Genomic DNA, 23,737 nt, shown 5'->3' on the forward strand with positions numbered 1-23,737 from the left:
ATCATCATCTATATAATAACACCATCATCATCATCTATATAATAACACCATCATCATCATCTATATAATAACACCATCATCATCATCTATATAATAACACCATCATCATCATCATCTATATAATAACACCATCATCATCATCTATATAATAACACCATCATCATCATCTATATAATAACACCATCATCATCATCTATATAATAACACCATCATCATCATTATATATATCATCTATATAATAACACCATCATCATCATCATCTATATAATAACACCATCATCATCATTATATAATAACACCATCATCATCATCTATATAATAACACCATCATCATCATCTATATAATAACACCATCATCATCATCTATATAATAACACCATCATCATCATCTATATAATAACACCATCATCATCATCTATATAATAACACCATCATCATCATCTATATAATAACACCATCATCATCATCTATATAATAACACCATCATCATCATCTATATAATAACACCATCATCATCATCTATATAATAACACCATCATCATCATCTATATAATAACACCATCATCATCATTATATAATAACACCATCATCATCATCTATATAATAACACCATCATCACCATCTATATAATAACACCATCATCATCATTATATATATCATCTATATAATAACACCATCATCATCATTATATATATCATCTATATAATAACACCATCATCATCATTATATATATCATCTATATAATAACACCATCATCATCATTATATATATCATCTATATAATAACACCATCATCATCACCTATATAATAACACCATCATCATCTATATAATAACACCAACATCATCATCTATATAATAACACCATCATCATCATCTATATAATAACACCATCATCATCATCATCTATATAATAACACCAACATCATCATTATATATATCATCTATATAATAACACCAACATCATCATTATATATATCATCTATATAATAACACCATCATCATCATCTATATAATAACATCATCATCATCTATATAATAACACCATCATCATCTATATATATATCATCTATATAATAACACCATCATCATCATTATATATATCATCTATATAATAACACCATCATCATCATCTATATAATAACACCATCATCATCATCTATATAATAACACCATCATCATCATCTATATAATAACACCAACATCATCATCATCTATATAATAACACCATCATCATCATCTATATAATAACACCATCATCATCATCTATATAATAACACCATCATCATCATCTATATAATAACACCATCATCATCATCTATATAATAACACCATCATCATCATCATATAATAACCCATCATCATCATCTATATAATAACACCATCATCATCATCTATATAATAACACCATCATCATCATCTATATAATAACACCATCATCATCATTATATATATAATAACACCATCATCATCATCTATATAATAACACCAACATCATCATCTATATAATAACACCATCATCATCATTATATATATAATAACACCAACATCATCATTATATAATAACACCATCATCATCATTATATATATCATCTATATAATAACACCATCATCATCATTATATATCATCTATATAATAACACCAACATCATCATTATATATATCATCTATATAATAACACCATCATCATCATTATATATATCATCTATATAATAACACCATCATCATCATTATATATATCATCTATATAATAACACCAACATCCTCATTATATATATCATCTTACTTCTCCTACACCTCTCATCTCTTTACATCTCCTGATCGATTTGTTGTAAACAACTGATGATGTTGGTGTTATTATATAGATGATGATGATGGTGTTATTATATAGATGATGATGATGGTGTTATTATATAGATGATGATGATGGTGTTATTATATAGATGATGATGATGGTGTTATTATATAGATGATATATATAATGATGATGATGGTGTTATTATATAGATGATATATATAATGATGATGTTGGTGTTATTATATAGATGATGATGATGGTGTTATTATATAGATGATGATGATGATGGTGTTATTATATAGATGATGATGATGGTGTTATTATATAGATGATGATGATGGTGTTATTATATAGATGATGATGATGGTGTTATTATATAGATGATGATGATGGTGTTATTATATAGATGATGATGATGGTGTTATTATATAGATGATGATGATGGTGTTATTATATAGATGATGATGATGGTGTTATTATATAGATGATGATGATGGTGTTATTATATAGATGATGATGATGGTGTTATTATATAGATGATGATGATGGTGTTATTATATAGATGATGATGATGGTGTTATTATATAGATGATGATGATGGTGTTATTATATAGATGATGATGATGGTGTTATTATATAGATGATGATGATGGTGTTATTATATAGATGATGATGATGGTGTTATTATATAGATGATGATGGTGTTATTATATAGATGATGATGATGGTGTTATTATATAGATGATGATGATGGTGTTATTATATAGATGATGATGATGGTGTTATTATATAGATGATGATGATGGTGTTATTATATAGATGATGATGATGGTGTTATTATATAGATGATGATGATGGTGTTATTATATAGATGATATATATAATGATGATGATGGTGTTATTATATAGATGATGATGATGGTGTTATTATATAGATGATGATGATGGTGTTATTATATAGATGATGATGATGGTGTTATTATATAGATGATGATGATGATGGTGTTATTATATAGATGATGATGATGGTGTTATTATATAGATGATGATGATGGTGTTATTATATAGATGATGATGATGGTGTTATTATATAGATGATGATGATGGTGTTATTATATAGATGATGATGATGGTGTTATTATATAGATGATGATGATGGTGTTATTATATAGATGATGATGATGGTGTTATTATATAGATGATGATGATGGTGTTATTATATAGATGATGATGATGGTGTTATTATATAGATGATGATGATGGTGTTATTATATAGATGATGATGATGGTGTTATTATATAGATGATGTTAGAGACCAGTAGAGACCAGTAGAAAACAGTAGAGACCAGTAGAGACCAGTAGAGACCAGTAGAGACCAGTAGAAAACAGTAGAGACCAGTAGAGACCAGTAGAGACCAGTAGAAAACAGTAGAGACCAGTAGAGACCAGTAGAGACCAGTAGAAAACAGTAGAGACCAGTAGAGACCAGTAGAGACCAGTAGAAAACAGTAGAGACCAGTAGAAAACAGTAGAGACCAGTAGAGACCAGTAGAGACCAGTAAAGAACAGAGAGACCAGTAGAGACCAGTAGAGACCAGTAGAAAACAGTAGAGACCAGTAGAGACCAGTAGAGACCAGTAGAAAACAGTAGAGACCAGTAGAAAACAGTAGAGACCAGTAGAGACCAGTAGAGACCAGTAAAGAACAGAGAGACCAGTAGAGACCAGTAGAGACCAGTAAAGAACAGAGAGACCACTAGAGACCAGTAGAGACCAGTAGAGACCAGTAGAGACCAGGCTCTATCTACAAAATTAGAGCAGGTACGTATGAGCCAGCGGGAAGAAGGCACCATGAGTCCACAGGAAGAAGGCACCATGAGTCCACGGGAAGAAGGCACCATGAGTCCACGGGAAGAAGGCACCATGAGCCATGGGAAGAAGGCACCATGAGCTCATGGGAAGAAGGCACCATGAGTCCACGGGAAGAAGGCACCATGAGTCCACAGGAAGGAGGCACCATGAGTCCACAGGAAGGAGGCACCATGAGCCCACAGGAAGGAGGCACCATGAGCCACGGGATGAAGGCACCATGAGCCAACGGGAAGAAGGCACCATGAGTCCACGGGAAGAAGGCACCATGAGCCCACGGGAAGAAGGAACCATGAGCCCACGGGAAGAAGGCACCATGAGCCCACGGGAAGAAGGCACCATGAGCCACGGGATGAAGGCACCATGAGCCCATGGGAAGAAGGCACCATGAGTCCACTGGAAGAAGGCACCATGAGCCAACGGGAAGAAGGCACCATGAGCCCATGGGAAGAAGGCACCATGAGCCCACAGGAAGAAGGCACCATGAGTCCACGGGAAGAAGGCACCATGAGCCCATGGGAAGAAGGCACCATGAGCCCACAGGAAGAAGGCACCATGAGTCCACAGGAAGAAGGCACCATGAGCCAACGGGAAGAAGGCACCATGAGCCCACAGGAAGAAGGCACCATGAGTCCACGGGAAGGAGGCACCATGAGCCCACAGGAAGAAGGCACCATGAGTCCACGGGAAGAAGGCACCATGAGCCCACAGGAAGAAGGCACCATGAGTCCATGAGTCCACAGGAAGGAGGCACCATGAGCCCACAGGAAGAAGGCACCATGAGTCCACAGGAAGGAGGCACCATGAGCCCACAGGAAGAAGGCACCATGAGTCCACAGGAAGGAGGCACCATGAGCCCACAGGAAGAAGGCACCATGAGCCCACAGGAAGGAGGCACCATGAGCCCACAGGAAGAAGGCACCATGAGTCAACGGGAAGATGGCACCATGAGCCCACGGGAAGAAGGCACCATTTCCTGTGATTGGTGGTTGTGTAGCTCACCACGGCCAACCTTTGATCTGAAGTGTAGTTACATGGTATCACGGCTAGTGGCTAACGTTAGCCAGCTTGAGCTAGCATACGGACTCGGTAGCACAGAGTAGATCCTCCATATGAGGTTGAGAAATAGTGCATTGTGGGTAGTTTACAAGTTATCTGGAAATAAGTGAATAAATATGTAATAACCCAAAAAACAAAACTATGTTATTATCCTACCCTTTAATAACGCTAATACTCTCTACAGTCAGAACTGGTGTTATCCTACCCTTTAACTCTAATACTCTCTACAGTCAGAACTGGTGTTATCCTACCCTTTAATAACGCTAATACTCTCTACAGTCAGAACTGGTGTTATCCTACCCTTTAACTCTAATACTCTACAGTCAGAACTGGTGTTATCCTACCCTTTAACTCTAATACTCTACAGTCAGAACTGGTGTTATCCTACCCTTTAACTCTAATACTCTACAGTCAGAACTGGTGTTATCCTACCCTTTAACGCTAATACTCTCTACAGTCAGAACTGGAATTATCCTACCCTTTAACTCTAATACTCTACAGTCAGAACTGGTGTTATCCTACCCTTTAACTCTAATACTCTCTACAGTCAGAACTGGTGTTATCCTACCCTTTAACTCTAATACTCTCTACAGTCAGAACTGGTGTTATCCTACCCTTTAATAACGCTAATACTCTCTACAGTCAGAACTGGTGTTATCCTACCCTTTAACTCTAATACTCTCTACAGTCAGAACTGGTGTTATCCTACCCTTTAATAACGCTAATACTCTCTACAGTCAGAACTGGTGTTATCCTACCCTTTAACTCTAATACTCTCTACAGTCAGAACTGGTGTTATCCTACCCTTTAACTCTAATACTCTCTACAGTCAGAACTGGTGTTATCCTACCCTTTAACGCTAATACTCTACAGTCAGAACTGGTGTTATCCTACCCTTTAATAACGCTAATACTCTCTACAGTCAGAACTGGTGTTATCCTACCCTTTAACTCTAATACTCTCTACAGTCAGAACTGGTGTTATCCTACCCTTTAACTCTAATACTCTCTACAGTCAGAACTGGTGTTATCCTACCCTTTAACTCTAATACTCTCTACAGTCAGAACTGGTGTTATCCTACCCTTTAACTCTAATACTCTCTACAGTCAGAACTGGTGTTATCCTACCCTTTAACTCTAATACTCTACAGTCAGAACCGGTGTTATCCTACCCTTTAACTCTAATACTCTCTACAGTCAGAACTGGTGTTATCCTACCCTTTAATAACGCTAATACTCTCTACAGTCAGAACTGGTGTTATCCTACCCTTTAACTCTAATACTCTACAGTCAGAACTGGTGTTATCCTACCCTTTAACTCTAATACTCTACAGTCAGAACTGGTGTTATCCTACCCTTTAATAACTCTAATACTCTACAGTCAGAACTGGTGTTATCCTACCCTTTAACTCTAATACTCTCTACAGTCAGAACTGGTGTTATCCTACCCTTTAATAACGCTAATACTCTCTACAGTCAGAACTGGTGTTATCCTACCCTTTAACTCTAATACTCTACAGTCAGAACTGGTGTTATCCTACCCTTTAACTCTAATACTCTCTACAGTCAGAACTGGTGTTATCCTACCCTTTAACTCTAATACTCTACAGTCAGAACTGGTGTTATCCTACCCTTTAACGCTAATACTCTACAGTCAGAACTGGTGTTATCCTACCCTTTAACTCTAATACTCTCTTCAGTCAGAACTGGTGTTATCCTACCCTTTAACTCTAATACTCTACAGTCAGAACTGGTGTTATCCTACCCTTTAACTCTAATACTCTCTACAGTCAGAACTGGTGTTATCCTACCCTTTAACGCTAATACTCTCTACAGTCAGAACTGGTGTTATTAACCTACCCTTTAATAACGCTAATACTCTCTACAGTCAGAACTGGTGTTATCCTACCCTTTAACGCTAATACTCTCTACAGTCAGAACTGGTGTTATCCTACCCTTTAACGCTAATACTCTCTACAGTCAGAACTGGTGTTATCCTACCCTTTACCTCTAATACTCTCTACAGTCAGAACTGGTGTTATCCTACCCTTTAATAACTCTAATACTCTACAGTCAGAACTGGTGTTATCCTACCCTTTAATAACGCTAATACTCTACAGTCAGAACTGGTGTTATCCTACCCTTTAACTCTAATACTCTCTACAGTCAGAACTGGTGTTATCCTACCCTTTAATAACGCTAATACTGTACAGTCAGAACTGGTGTTATCCTACCCTTTAACTCTAATACTCTACAGTCAGAACTGGTGTTATCCTACCCTTTAATAACTCGAATACTCTACAGTCAGAACTGGTGTTATCCTACCCTTTAACTCTAATACTCTACAGTCAGAACTGGTGTTATCCTACCCTTTAACTCTAATACTCTACAGTCAGAACTGGTGTTATCCTACCCTTTAACTCTAATACTCTCTACAGTCAGAACTGGTGTTATCCTACCCTTTAATAACGCTAATACTCTCTACAGTCAGAACTGGTGTTATCCTACCCTTTAACTCTAATACTCTACAGTCAGAACTGGTGTTATCCTACCCTTTAACTCTAATACTCTCTACAGTCAGAACTGGTGTTATCCTACCCTTTAACTCTAATACTCTACAGTCAGAACTGGTGTTATCCTACCCTTTAACTCTAATACTCTACAGTCAGAACTGGTGTTATCCTACCCTTTAATAACGCTAATACTCTACAGTCAGAACTGGTGTTATCCTACCCTTTAATAACGCTAATACTCTACAGTCAGAACTGGTGTTATCCTACCCTTTACCTCTAATACTCTACAGTCAGAACTGGTGTTATCCTACCCTTTAATAACGCTAATACTCTACAGTCAGAACTGGTGTTATCCTACCCTTTAATAACGCTAATACTCTACAGTCAGAACTGGTATTATCCTACGCTTTAACTCTAATACTCTCTACAGTCAGAACTGGTGTTATCCTACCCTTTAACTCTAATACTCTCTACAGTCAGAACTGGTGTTATCCTACCCTTTACCTCTAATACTCTCTACAGTCAGAACTGGTGTTATCCTACCCTTTACCTCTAATACTCTCTACAGTCAGAACTGGTGTTATCCTACCCTTTAACTCTAATACTCTACAGTCAGAACTGGTGTTATCCTACCCTTTACCTCTAATACTCTCTACAGTCAGAACTGGTGTTATCCTACCCTTTAACTCTAATACTCTACAGTCAGAACTGGTGTTATCCTACCCTTTAACTCTAATACTCTACAGTCAGAACTGGTGTTATCCTACCCTTTAACTCTAATACTCTCTACAGTCAGAACTGGTGTTATCCTACCCTTTAACGCTAATACTCTCTACAGTCAGAACTGGTGTTATCCTACCCTTTAATAACGCTAATACTCTCTACAGTCAGAACTGGTGTTATCCTACCCTTTAACGCTAATACTCTCTACAGTCAGAACTGGTGTTATCCTACCCTTTAATAACGCTAATACTCTACAGTCAGAACTGGTGTTATCCTACCCTTTAACTCTAATACTCTACAGTCAGAACTGGTGTTATCCTACCCTTTAATAACGCTAATACTCTACAGTCAGAACTGGTGTTATCCTACCCTTTAATAACGCTAATACTCTACAGTCAGAACTGGTATTATCCTACCCTTTAACTCTAATACTCTCTACAGTCAGAACTGGTGTTATCCTACCCTTTAATAACGCTAATACTCTCTACAGTCAGAACTGGTGTTATCCTACCCTTTAACTCTAATACTCTACAGTCAGAACTGGTGTTATCCTACCCTTTAACTCTAATACTCTCTACAGTCAGAACTGGTGTTATCCTACCCTTTAACTCTAATACTCTACAGTCAGAACTGGTGTTATCCTACCCTTTAACTCTAATACTCTACAGTCAGAACTGGTGTTATCCTACCCTTTAATAACGCTAATACTCTACAGTCAGAACTGGTGTTATCCTACCCTTTAATAACGCTAATACTCTACAGTCAGAACTGGTGTTATCCTACCCTTTACCTCTAATACTCTACAGTCAGAACTGGTGTTATCCTACCCTTTAACGCTAATACTCTACAGTCAGAACTGGTGTTATCCTACCCTTTAATAACGCTAATACTCTACAGTCAGAACTGGTGTTATCCTACCCTTTAATAACGCTAATACTCTACAGTCAGAACTGGTATTATCCTACGCTTTAACTCTAATACTCTCTACAGTCAGAACTGGTGTTATCCTACCCTTTAACTCTAATACTCTCTACAGTCAGAACTGGTGTTATCCTACCCTTTACCTCTAATACTCTCTACAGTCAGAACTGGTGTTATCCTACCCTTTAATAACGCTAATACTCTCTACAGTCAGAACTGGTATTATCCTACCCTTTAATAACGCTAATACTCTCTACAGTCAGAACTTGTGTTATCCTACCCTTTAACTCTAATACTCTCTACAGTCAGAACTGGTGTTATCCTACCCTTTAACTCTAATACTCTACAGTCAGAACTGGTGTTATCCTACCCTTTAACTCTAATACTCTCTACAGTCAGAACTGGTGTTATCCTACCCTTTAACGCTAATACTCTCTACAGTCAGAACTGGTGTTATCCTACCCTTTAATAACGCTAATACTCTCTACAGTCAGAACTGGTGTTATCCTACCCTTTAACGCTAATACTCTCTACAGTCAGAACTGGTGTTATCCTACCCTTTAATAACGCTAATACTCTACAGTCAGAACTGGTGTTATCCTACCCTTTAATAACGCTAATACTCTACAGTCAGAACTGGTATTATCCTACCCTTTAACTCTAATACTCTCTACAGTCAGAACTGGTGTTATCCTACCCTTTAACTCTAATACTCTACAGTCAGAACTGGTGTTATCCTACCCTTTAATAACGCTAATACTCTACAGTCAGAACTGGTGTTATCCTACCCTTTAACTCTAATACTCTCTACAGTCAGAACTGGTGTTATCCTACCCTTTAACGCTAATACTCTCTACAGTCAGAACTGGTGTTATCCTACCCTTTAATAACTCTAATACTCTACAGTCAGAACTGGTGTTATCCTACCCTTTAACTCTAATACTCTACAGTCAGAACTGGTGTTATCCTACCCTTTAACTCTAATACTCTACAGTCAGAACTGGTGTTATCCTACCCTTTAACTCTAATACTCTACAGTCAGAACTGGTGTTATCCTACCCTTTAATAACTCTAATACTCTACAGTCAGAACTGGTGTTATCCTACCCTTTAATAACTCTAATACTCTACAGTCAGAACTGGTGTTATCCTACCCTTTAACTCTAATACTCTCTACAGTCAGAACTGGTGTTATCCTACCCTTTAATAACGCTAATACTGTACAGTCAGAACTGGTGTTATCCTACCATTTAACTCTAATACTCTACAGTCAGAACTGGTGTTATCCTACCCTTTAACTCTAATACTCTACAGTCAGAACTGGTGTTATCCTACCCTTTAATAACTCTAATACTCTCTACAGTCAGAACTGGTGTTATCCTACCCTTTAACTCTAATACTCTCTACAGTCAGAACTGGTGTTATCCTACCCTTTAACTCTAATACTCTACAGTCAGAACTGGTGTTATCCTACCCTTTAATAACGCTAATACTCTACAGTCAGAACTGGTGTTATCCTACCCTTTAATAACGCTAATACTCTACAGTCAGAACTGGTATTATCCTACCCTTTAATAACTCTAATACTCTACAGTCAGAACTGGTGTTATCCTACCCTTTAACTCTAATACTCTCTACAGTCAGAACTGGTGTTATCCTACCCTTTAATAACGCTAATACTCTACAGTCAGAACTGGTGTTATCCTACCCTTTAACGCTAATACTCTCTACAGTCAGAACTGGTGTTATCCTACCCTTTAACGCTAATACTCTCTACAGTCAGAACTGGTGTTATCCTACCCTTTAATAACTCTAATACTCTACAGTCAGAACTGGTGTTATCCTACCCTTTAACGCTAATACTCTACAGTCAGAACTGGTGTTATCCTACCCTTTAACTCTAATAATCTCTACAGTTAGAGCTCTCCTGCCTTTACTGAATTCTGAGCAAACGTTTGTTTATGGTTGGTTTGTTTATATTTTCTGAATGTTGTTTGAATGTTGTGTGGATGTTGTGTAAACGTTGTGTGGATGTTACCTGTTGGTTCTGGTTCGGTTGTGTGGATGTTGTGTAAACGTTGTGTGAATGTTATATGAGTTACATGTAAAGGTTTGCTGTTGGTTCTAGTAGCCAGTGACGTGGCATAGTGGCCAGTGTATGTATGGTCGTCTGTAGGTCCCGATACGGTTATGTGAATGTTGTTTAAACGTTATAGGAACGTTACCTGTTGGTTCTGGTACGCGGTGACAGTGGTGAAGACAGTCTCTGGGAAGCTGAGAGTTCTGGTTCCGTCTCCCTGGGGAACGGCTCTAACAGGAAACAGATCCTCTCCGCGCTCCTTCTGAATCACGTGCACTCGCGGCTGGTACTTATGCATGGAGTGGAGGACGATCTGAACACACACACACACACACACACACACAGCACACAGCACACGCACACGCACACACACACGCACGCAGCACACAGCACACGCACACGCACACGCACACACACACACACACACACACACACACGCACGCAGCACACAGCACACGCACACGCACACACACACACACACACACAGCACACACACAAACACACACAAACACACAGCACACCCACACCACGCACACAGCACACAGCACACACACACACACACACACACACACACACACACACACACACACAGCACACACAGACAAAAATACACACACACACACAGCCCGATTAGGGTACAATTAGACTGCAGCAGAATTACACAGGCGGACGCACACAATTACACACCTGTACTCACATAAAGCTCAAACGCATACTTACACACACTCGTGCAGGCATGCATGTACACACACACACACACACACACACACACACACACGCACACGAACACACCGTCTTTGAACGGCCAAAAACATTTTGTCCTGCCTGAGGGCTTAAGTCTGATAACATCTAAAAATGATTCTGAAAACATTCAAATTAAACTAAACTAATCTTCCAGCCTGGTCTCATAGACTAGACGTAACATAATAAATGTAAATTCGGCACACTCAAATTAGTATTTACCCACAACAAATTGAAATTTATAACATATTATACATTTAGAAAATTCGCAACATATTGTACAAATTTGCAATTCGTAACATATTGTACGAATTGTAATTGCATCATATCATACTAAATGGAGGATGGACATCCTCAAATTAATACATGCGATACATATCATAATAAATGGAGGTTGAAACTTCTGGGGAAAATATGATCTATTTATTTCCTCTGATAATACCTGGGTTGTATAATAATATAATATAATAACATAATATAATAATATAATATAATAATATATAATAATATAATATAATAATATAATATAATAAAAATAACATAATATAATAATATAATATAATAATAAAATATAATATAATAATATAATATAATAATATAAAATAATAATATAATAATATAATATAATAATATAATATAATATAATAATATAATAATATAATATAATAATATAATAAACAGCAGCCCTTTACTCAGAATATTACCACTGACCTCTGTCCTTTGATCAATCACAACATATATTATACAGTAAACATGATAATAATAAACATATGATAAAATATTACATTTCAAGCAGAATTTCTTATTTCATTGAAATCCCCTCACTCAAGTTTCTCTGGTTTAAACACACTTTATTTTACTTTTATTTTATTTTACATGTTTAAATAACACTGTATTTCACAGTAGAATAACAAATAATATAGGCTCATCAATCAATCAATTTAAATATATCCATCCACCAATCTATAGAATTACGCCTAATAATACAGAGATAATAATGTTTAGTGTTGGTGACATAAGAGATTCAGTATTTATAATATATACAGTAGGAAGTGTTGTCTAGGTAACCTACATGCCCCTGGTCATCCAGCTCGTTATTGGTCAGTTTGAGTTTGTCGAAGCTGATCACCTGACGCATCCACGTCTCACCGGAAGCCAGCGAGTCCGGGTGGATGTACACACGCGGTGGAACTGGGGAATCCGCGTTTCCCGCCACCATCCACTTGGAGCTGTGATACACGTACCTGAGCACGCGCACACACAGAGAGACAGAGAGACAGAGAGAGAGAGAGAGAGAGAGAGAGAGAGAGAGAGAGACAGAGAGAGAGAGAGAGAGAGAGAGAGAGAGAGAGAGACAGAGAGAGAGAGAGAGAGAGAGAGAGAGAGAGAGAGACAGAGAGAGAGAGAGAGAGAGAGAGAGAGAGAGAGAGAGAGAGAGAGAGAGAGAGAGAGAGAGAGAGACAGAGAGAGAGAGAGAGAGAGAGAGAGAGAGAGAGAGAGAGAGAGAGAGACAGAGAGAGAGAGAGAGAGAGAGAGAGAGAGAGAGACAGAGAGAGAGAGAGAGAGAGACACAGAGAGAGAGAAAACTGGGGGTTTTTTGTTCCTGTTTTTGTAACATTTGTTGTTTGACCTTCAGTCCCGGGAGGTTAGGAGGTTAGGAGGTTAGGAGGTTAGCTGTGCAAAAGGAGTTTATCTTGCCAAACGGCACGGGGACACAAGCATCTCTGACTGATCAACAGACCAACACCATGTGTCCTGCTCCAGCCTCTGGCCTCCGAAGAAAACGATTTTACCAAAAAACCCTTAAACCTCGCGGGTTTCTGCTCTATTATTAACTATAGCCTACCATGTTACCTCCATATACTATACCTATAATACAATACACTTTTTTTTGGTCCATGTGTTACAGCGAACTATGGAAATGTCTCCTTTCTTAACCACCCGTACCACTGTTATTCTATACAGCCTTATTTCATCTCCTACCAAAACAACAGAAACCGCCTGTAGCCGCGGCAGGCCTATAGAATTGATATATATTCTATAATAAATGATTAGTTAATTATTTTGTATAAATCTTCACCTGTATCTTTTGTTGTCCACGGGGATGATGTCCATGGCGATGTAGTATTGCTGGTGGGGGTCCAGACCGGAGATCTTCACGCGCATAGCGGGGAACATCCGCCTGCACCAGGAAAACAGAGAAGTGAGTGAAGTCAATGTCCGACATGAAATAGAGTTATATAAATGCCTCATATGTGTATGCATCAGTTAGTCATATTTACAACTGCTGACATTATTTCTCACGGATTAATATATTCATTAACCTAATACATGACTCTGAGACGGAACCTGTCAGAATATAAAAATCATACATGACCAATAGTCTACGACACGAGTTTCTAAATTATACTTTAAATAATATTATAATAAAAATTTAAAAAATGTGTAAAACATTGTTATTATTATTAGTCGAAGATCCACATATATATATATATATATATTTTTTTTTTACAACACTGCTACAAAATAATGTTTACGATATTTCCTTTTCCTAAACTTTGAGTTTCTTATAATTAATCAGTCCGATGAATAAAAAAATTACAGGCCAAACCGACTTCTATCATAGCAGAACGTTTATCTAAAACATATTTTCAACGTCAAGACGAAGACTTGTTATTTGTTCGATTCTTTTCTTCTTTCGTTATTTCATCTGTCAATGTGATGTTTCGTAACGTAACGTAACGTAACGTAACGTGATGTAACGTGTGTGATAACGTTAATACTGTGTTTTCTCCCACCTGCCGGCCTTCGTGATGATCATCTCCGTACCGATCTCGTGAAACCGTTTCCACAGGTCGGAGCTCTGCAAGTCCACGCGCATCTCCTCTCCGGGAACCGTTACTGTTACCGGCGGCGACACCACGTCACAACTCTCCGCTACGGAAAGACAGTTTTATGTTTTAATGTGATAGTACTACTGGTACAATACGCTACTAATAGTCTAGTGACTGTAGGCCTAAGGTACAATTAGTGTGTGTGTGTGTGTGTGTGTGTGTGTGTGTGTGTGTGTGTGTGTGTGTGTGTGTGTGTGTGTGTGTGTGTGTGTGTGTGTGTGTGTGTGTGTGTGTGTGTGTCATTGCCCCATCAGTTATAATAATCATGTCTCTCTAAACAGTTAATCACCAAACGGACCGTGTCCGCTCAGCTCCTCAGACCAGAGCAGGCTGGTACGTAATAGGTGTTCAGGCCACAATAGGACTGGAATAAACAACTCTATAGAACTGGAATAAACAACTCTATAGGACTGGAATAAACAACTCTATAGGACTGGAATAAACAACTCTATAGGACAGGAATAAACAACTCTATAGGACTGGAATAAACAACTCTATAGGACTGGAATAAACAACTCTAGAGGACTGGAATAAACAACTCTATAGGACTGGAATAAACAACTCTATAGAACAGGAATAAACAACTCTATAGGACTGGAATAAACAACTCTATAGGACTGGAATAAACAACTCTATAGGACTGGAATAAACAACTCTATAGAACTGGAATAAACAACTCTATAGGACTGGAATAAACAACTCTATAGGACTGGAATAAACAACTCTATAGGACTGGAATAAACAACTCTATAGGACTGGAATAAACAACTCTATAGGACAGGAATAAACAACGCTACTCAGTTTCACGTTATTAGCCTTACAGTCGGGTTTATTATATTACGACCATGTTGGCTTTACTGTATCGCCGTGATGCTCAAATTATCACCAATAAAAACAACTCTCGATATTTGGTGCAAAAACCCTCTTTCAGACATATAACAAGGATGATTATATATATATTTTGTAATTATTTTACAATTGAACAGTTTGTTGTGTTTGTTGTGTTTTTAATGCACGTGTAAAGGCCGTTCATATAACGGCTCCGTTCGGGGTCGTTTTCCCGCCGGAATGGTCGCTCGCTAATTCGACTGTTTATGATCGTAACGAGCCGCCGCTGTTTCTATTTACCAGACCGATAACCGGATATTATATCACATCCAGACCGGATATTAAATCACATCCAGACCGGATATTATATCACATCCAGACCGATAACCAGATATTATATCACATCCAGACCAATAACCGGATATTATATCACATCCAGACCAATAACCGGATATTAAATCACATCCAGACCGATAACCGGATATTATATCACATCCAGACCAATAACTGGATATTATATCACATCCAGACCAATAACTGGATATTATATCACATCCAGACCAGATATTATATCACATCCAGACCGATAACCGGATATTATATCACATCCAGACCAATAACCGGATATTATATCACATCCAGACCGATAACCGGATATTATATCACATCCAGACCGGATATTATATCACATCCAGACCGATAACCGGATATTATATCACATCCAGACCAATAACTGGATATTATATCACATCCAGACCAATAACTGGATATTATATCACATCCAGACCGGATATTATATCACATCCAGACCGATAACTGGATATTATATCACATCCAGACCAATAACCGGATATTATATCACATCCAGACCAATAACCGGATATTAAATCACATCCAGACCGGATATTAAATCACATCCAGACCAATAACCGGATATTATATCACATCCAGACCAATAACCGGATATTAAATCACATCCAGACCGGATATTATATCACATCCAGACCGATAACCAGATATTATATCACATCCAGACCGATAACCGGATATTAAATCACATCCAGACCAATAACCGGATATTAAATCACATCCAGACCAATAACCGGATATTAAATCACATCCAGACCAATAACCGGATATTATATCACATCCAGACCGATAACCGGATATTAAATCACATCCAGACCGGATATTATATTACATCCAGACCGGATATTAAATCACATCCAGACCGGATATTATATCACATCCAGACCAATAGCTGGATATTATATCACATCCAGACCGGATATTATATCACATCCAGACCGATAACTGGATATTATATCACATCCAGACCAATAACCGGATATTATATCACATCCAGACCGATAACCGGATATTAAATCACATCCAGACCAATAACCGGATATTAAATCACATCCAGACCGATAACCGGATATTATATCACATCCAGACCGATAACCGGATATTATATCACATCCAGACCGGATATTATATCACATCCAGACCGATAACCGGATATTATATTACATCCAGACCAATAACCGGATATTAAATCACATCCAGACCAATAACCGGATATTAAATCACATCCAGACCAATAACCGGATATTATATCACATCCAGACCAATAACCGGATATTAAATCACATCCAGACCGATAACCGGATATTATAACACATCCAGACCAATAACTGGATATTATATCACATCCAGACCAATAACTGGATATTATATCACATCCAGACCGGATATTATATCACATCCAGACCGATAACCGGATATTATATCACATCCAGACCAATAACCGGATATTATATCACATCCAGACCGATAACCGGATATTATATCACATCCAGACCAATAACCGGATATTATATCACATCCAGACCAATAACCGGATATTAAATCACATCCAGACCGGATATTAAATCACATCCAGACCAATAACCGGATATTATATCACATCCAGACCAATAACCGGATATTAAATCACATCCAGACCGGATATTAAATCACATCCAGACCGGATATTATATCACATCCAGACCGATAACCGGATATTATATCACATCCAGACCAATAACCGGATATTATATCACATCCAGACCGATAACCGGATATTAAATCACATCCAGACCAATAACCGGATATTAAATCACATCCAGACCGATAACCGGATATTATATCACATCCAGACCGGATATTATATCACATCCAGACCGGATATTAAATCACATCCAGACCGATAACCGGATATTATATCACATCCAGACCGATAACCGGATATTAAATGACATCCAAACCGGATATTAAATCACATCGAGACCGATAACCGGATATTAAATCACATCCAGACCGATAACCGGATATTATATCACATCCAGACCGATAACCGGATATTAAATCACATCCAGACCAATAACCGGATATTAAATCACATCCAGACCGATAACCGGATATTAAATCACATCCAGACCGGATATTATATAACATCCAGACTGATAACCAGATATTATATCACATCCAGACCGATAACCGGATATTAAATCACATCCAGACCAATAACCGGATATTAAATCACATCCAGACCGATAACCGGATATTATATCACATCCAGACCGGATATTATATCACATCCAGACCGGATATTAAATCACATCCAGACCGATAACCGGATATTATATCACATCCAGACCGATAACCGGATATTAAATGACATCCAAACCGGATATTAAATCACATCGAGACCGATAACCGGATATTAAATCACATCCAGACCGATAACCGGATATTATATCACATCCAGACCGATAACCGGATATTAAATCACATCCAGACCAATAACCGGATATTAAATCACATCCAGACCGATAACCGGATATTAAATCACATCCAGACCGGATATTAAATCACATCCAGACCGGATATTAAATCACATCCAGACCGGATATTATATCACATCCAGACCGATAACCGGATATTAAATCACATCCAGACCGGATATTATATCACATCCAGACCAATAACCGGATATTATATCACATCCAGACCAATAACCGGATATTAAATCACATCCAGACCAATAACCGGATATTAAATCACATCCAGACCAATAACCGGATATTATATCACATCCAGACCGATAACCGGATATTAAATCACATCCAGACCGGATATTATATTACATCCAGACCGGATATTAAATCACATCCAGACCGGATATTATATCACATCCAGACCAATAACCGGATATTAAATCACATCCAGACCGGATATTATATCACATCCAGACCGGATATTATATCACATCCAGACCAATAGCTGGATATTATATCACATCCAGACCGGATATTATATCACATCCAGACCGATAACTGGATATTATATCACATCCAGACCAATAACCGGATATTATATCACATCCAGACCGATAACCGGATATTAAATCACATCCAGACCAATAACCGGATATTAAATCACATCCAGACCGATAACCGGATATTATATCACATCCAGACCGGATATTAAATCACATCCAGACCGATAACCGGATATTAAATCACATCCAGACCGATAACCGGATATTAAATCACATCCAGACCGGATATTAAATCACATCCAGACCGGATATTATATCACATCCAGACCGATAACCAGATATTATATCACATCCAGACCGATAACCGGATATTAAATCACATCCAGACCAATAACCGGATATTAAATCACATCCAGACCAATAACCGGATATTAAATCACATCCAGACCAATAACCGGATATTATATCACATCCAGACCGATAACCGGATATTAAATCACATCCAGACCGGATATTATATTACATCCAGACCGGATATTAAATCACATCCAGACCGGATATTATATCACATCCAGACCAATAACCGGATATTAAATCACATCCAGACCGGATATTATATCACATCCAGACCGGATATTATATCACATCCAGACCGGATATTATATCACATCCAGACCGATAACTGGATATTATATCACATCCAGACCAATAACCGGATATTATATCACATCCAGACCGATAACCGGATATTAAATCACATCCAGACCAATAACCGGATATTAAATCACATCCAGACCGATAACCGGATATTATATCACATCCAGACCGGATATTATATCACATCCAGACCGGATATTAAATCACATCCAGACCGATAACCGGATATTATATCACATCCAGACCGATAACCGGATATTAAATCACATCCAGACCGGATATTAAATCACATCCAGACCGGATATTATATCACATCCAGACCGATAACCGGATATTATATCACATCCAGACCGATAACTGGATATTAAATCACATCCAGACCAATAACCGGATATTAAATCACATCCAGACCAATAACCGGATATTAAATCACATCCAGACCGGATATTAAATCACATCCAGACCGATAACCGGATATTATATCACATCCAGACCGATAACCAGATATTATATCACATCCAGACCGATAACCGGATATTAAATCACATCCAGACCGGATATTAAATCACATCCAGACCGGATATTATATCACATCCAGACCAATAACCGGATATTAAATCACATCCAGACCGGATATTATATCACATCCAGACCGGATATTATATCACATCCAGACCGGATATTATATCACATCCAGACCAATAACCGGATATTATATCACATCCAGACCGATAACCGGATATTAAATCACATACAGACCGATAACCGGATATTATATCACATCCAGACCGGATATTAAATCACATCCAGACCGATAACCGGATATTATATCACATCCAGACCGGATATTATATCACATCCAGACCGGATATTATATCACATCCAGACCAATAACCGGATATTATATCACATCCAGACCAATAACCGGATATTAAATCACATACAGACCGATAACCGGATATTATATCACATCCAGACCGGATATTATATCACATCCAGACCAATAACCGGATATTATATCACATCCAGACCAATAACCGGATATTAAATCACATCCAGACCAATAACCGGATATTAAATCACATCCAGACCGATAACCGGATATTATATCACATCCAGACCAATAACCGGATATTAAATCACATCCAGACCGGATATTATATCACATCCAGACCAATAACCGGATATTAAATCACATCCAGACCGATAACCGGATATTATATCACATCCAGACCGATAACCGGATATTATATCACATCCAGACCAATAACCGGATATTATATCACATCCAGACCAATAACCGGATATTAAATCACATCCAGACCAATAACCGGATATTAAATCACATCCAGACCGGATATTATATCACATCCAGACCGATAACCGGATATTATATCACATCCAGACCAATAACCGGATATTAAATCACATCCAGACCGATAACCGGATATTAAATCACATCCAGACCAATATCCGGATATTAAATCACATCCAGACCGATAACCGGATATTATATCACATCCAGACCAATAACCGGATATTAAATCACATCCAGACCAATAACCGGATATTAAATCACATCCAGACCGGATATTAAATCACATCCAGACCGATAACCAGATATTATATCACATCCAGACCGATAACCAGATATTATATCACATCCAGACCGATAACCGGATATTAAATCACATCCAGACCGGATATTAAATCACATCCAGACCGGATATTATATCACATCCAGACCGGATATTATATCACATCCAGACCGGATATTATATCACATCCAGACCAATAACCGGATATTATATCACATCCAGACCGATAACCGGATATTAAATCACATCCAGACCGGATATTATATCACATCCAGACCAATAACCGGATATTAAATCACATCCAGACCGGATATTATATCACATCCAGACCGGATATTATATCACATCCAGACCGGATATTATATCACATCCAGACCAATAACCGGATATTATATCACATCCAGACCGATAACCGGATATTAAATCACATCCAGACCGATAACCGGATATTATATCACATCCAGACCGGATATTAAATCACATCCAGACCGATAACCGGATATTATATCACATCCAGACCGGATATTATATCACATCCAGACCGGATATTATATCACATCCAGACCAATAACCGGATATTATATCACATCCAGACCGGATATTATATCACATCCAGACCAATAACCGGATATTATATCACATCCAGACCGATAACCGGATATTAAATCACATACAGACCGATAACCGGATATTATATCACATCCAGACCGGATATTATATCACATCCAGACCAATAACCGGATATTAAATCACATCCAGACCAATAACCGGATATTAAATCACATCCAGACCAATAACCGGATATTAAATCACATCCAGACCGATAACCGGATATTATATCACATCCAGACCAATAACCGGATATTAAATCACATCCAGACCGGATATTATATCACATCCAGACCAATAACCGGATATTAAATCACATCCAGACCGATAACCGGATATTATATCACATCCAGACCGATAACCGGATATTATATCACATCCAGACCAATAACCGGATATTATATCACATCCAGACCAATAACCGGATATTAAATCACATCCAGACCGATAACCGGATATTATATCACATCCAGACCAATAACCGGATATTATATCACATCCAGACCGGATATTATATCACATCCAGACCGATAACCGGATATTATATCACATCCAGACCAATAACCGGATATTAAATCACATCCAGACCGATAACCGGATATTAAATCACATCCAGACCAATATCCGGATATTAAATCACATCCAGACCGATAACCGGATATTATATCACATCCAGACCGATAACCGGATATTATATCACATCCAGACCGATAACCGGATATTAAATCACATCTCTACAGTAAAGCTGTGACTCTAATCACCACATAATTCATGTTTGAATCATTATTTTACAGATTTAAAAGGTGATTTATTTAGTCTAATGTTTCAAAAGCTGTGAGTTTCTGAACTCGACCTATAGGTTAAATAGACCCAAACCCTTTGCTATATTTTTATTATATTTTTGTAATTTTAGACCTGTTGAAGTGTTTACTTCATTACGCCTATGTATTGTCATAGCTGTGCACTTGGATGTTGAAGATTCGTCTTTTATTTATTAATACATACTTTATCTAAATTAAGGCCGGCATGAATTAAATATTGTCAAGAATTAGGTTCAGAAAACCTCAGAGTTTATTGTTGGGGATATTCAGACAGCGAGATTATGGATTCAGTTACAGCAATATAACAACCACATTCAACAACAACCAACAATACATAAATACAGGTCAACAAGACATACTAATAATAAATCTACAGTCCGTTCAGACCCCTTCAATTGTTCCACATTTTGTTACGTTACAGTTTTATTCTAAAATTGATGAAATCGTTTTTTTCCCCCTCATCAATCTATACACAATACCCCATAATGACAAAGCAAAAACAGGTTTTAAGAAATGTTTGTAAATTGATTATAAATACAAAACTGAAATATCACATTTACATAAGTATTCAGACCCTTTACTTTGTTGAAGCATCTTAGGTAGCGATTACAGAATCAAGTCTTCTTGGGTATGACACTACAAGCTTGGCACACCTGTATTTGGGGAGTTTCTCCCATTCTTCTCCGCAGATCCTCTCAAGCTCTGTCAAGTTGGATGGGGAGCGTTGCTGTACAGCTATTTTCAGGTCTCTCCAGAGATGTTCGATCAGGTTCAAGTCCTGGGTCTGGCTGGGCCACTCAAGGACATTCAGAGACTTGTCCCGAAGCCAATCCTGTGTTGTCTGAGATCCTGAGCGCTCTGGAGCAGGTTTTCATAAAGGATCTCTCTTTACTTTGCTTTGTTCATCTTTCCCTCGATCCTGACTAGTCTCTCAGTCCCTGCTGCTGAAAAACATCCCCACAGCATGATGCTGCCACCACCATGCTTCACCGTAGGGATGGTGCCAGGTTTCCTCCAGACGTGACGCTTGGCATTCAGGCCAAACAGTTCAATCTTGGTTTCATCAGTTCAGAGAATCTTTTTTTTTTTTTTCATGGTCTGAGAGTCTTTAGGTACCTTTTGGCTTCCGTCTGCCCACTCTACCATAAAGGCCTGATTGGTGGAGTGCTGCAGAGATGGTTGTCCTTCTGGAAGATTCTCCCATCTCCACAGAGAAACTCTGGAGCTCTGTCAGTGTGACCATCGGGTTCAATGCCCTTCTCCCCCGATTGCTCAGTTTGGCCGGGCGGCCAGCTCTAGGAAGAGT

General features: G+C 38.1%; 1 protein-coding gene across 1 annotated transcript in view; it reads right to left on the bottom strand.

The window, feature by feature from the left end:
• LOC106591735 (T-box transcription factor TBX18) overlaps positions 1-23,737 on the bottom strand; it is a 45,764-nt gene that overhangs the window by 20,490 nt on the left and 1,537 nt on the right. The window contains exons 2-5 of the mRNA XM_045721249.1: positions 14,498-14,636; positions 13,780-13,881; positions 12,772-12,943; positions 11,104-11,271 (exon numbers count right to left, since the gene is read on the bottom strand). Coding sequence (XP_045577205.1) covers positions 11,104-11,271; positions 12,772-12,943; positions 13,780-13,881; positions 14,498-14,636 — 581 coding nt within the window. The remainder of the gene's footprint in view (positions 1-11,103; positions 11,272-12,771; positions 12,944-13,779; positions 13,882-14,497; positions 14,637-23,737) is intronic.

Source organism: Salmo salar, chromosome ssa06 (genome assembly GCF_905237065.1).
Source record: "Salmo salar chromosome ssa06, Ssal_v3.1, whole genome shotgun sequence".
NCBI classification, from domain to species: Eukaryota; Metazoa; Chordata; class Actinopteri; order Salmoniformes; family Salmonidae; genus Salmo; species Salmo salar.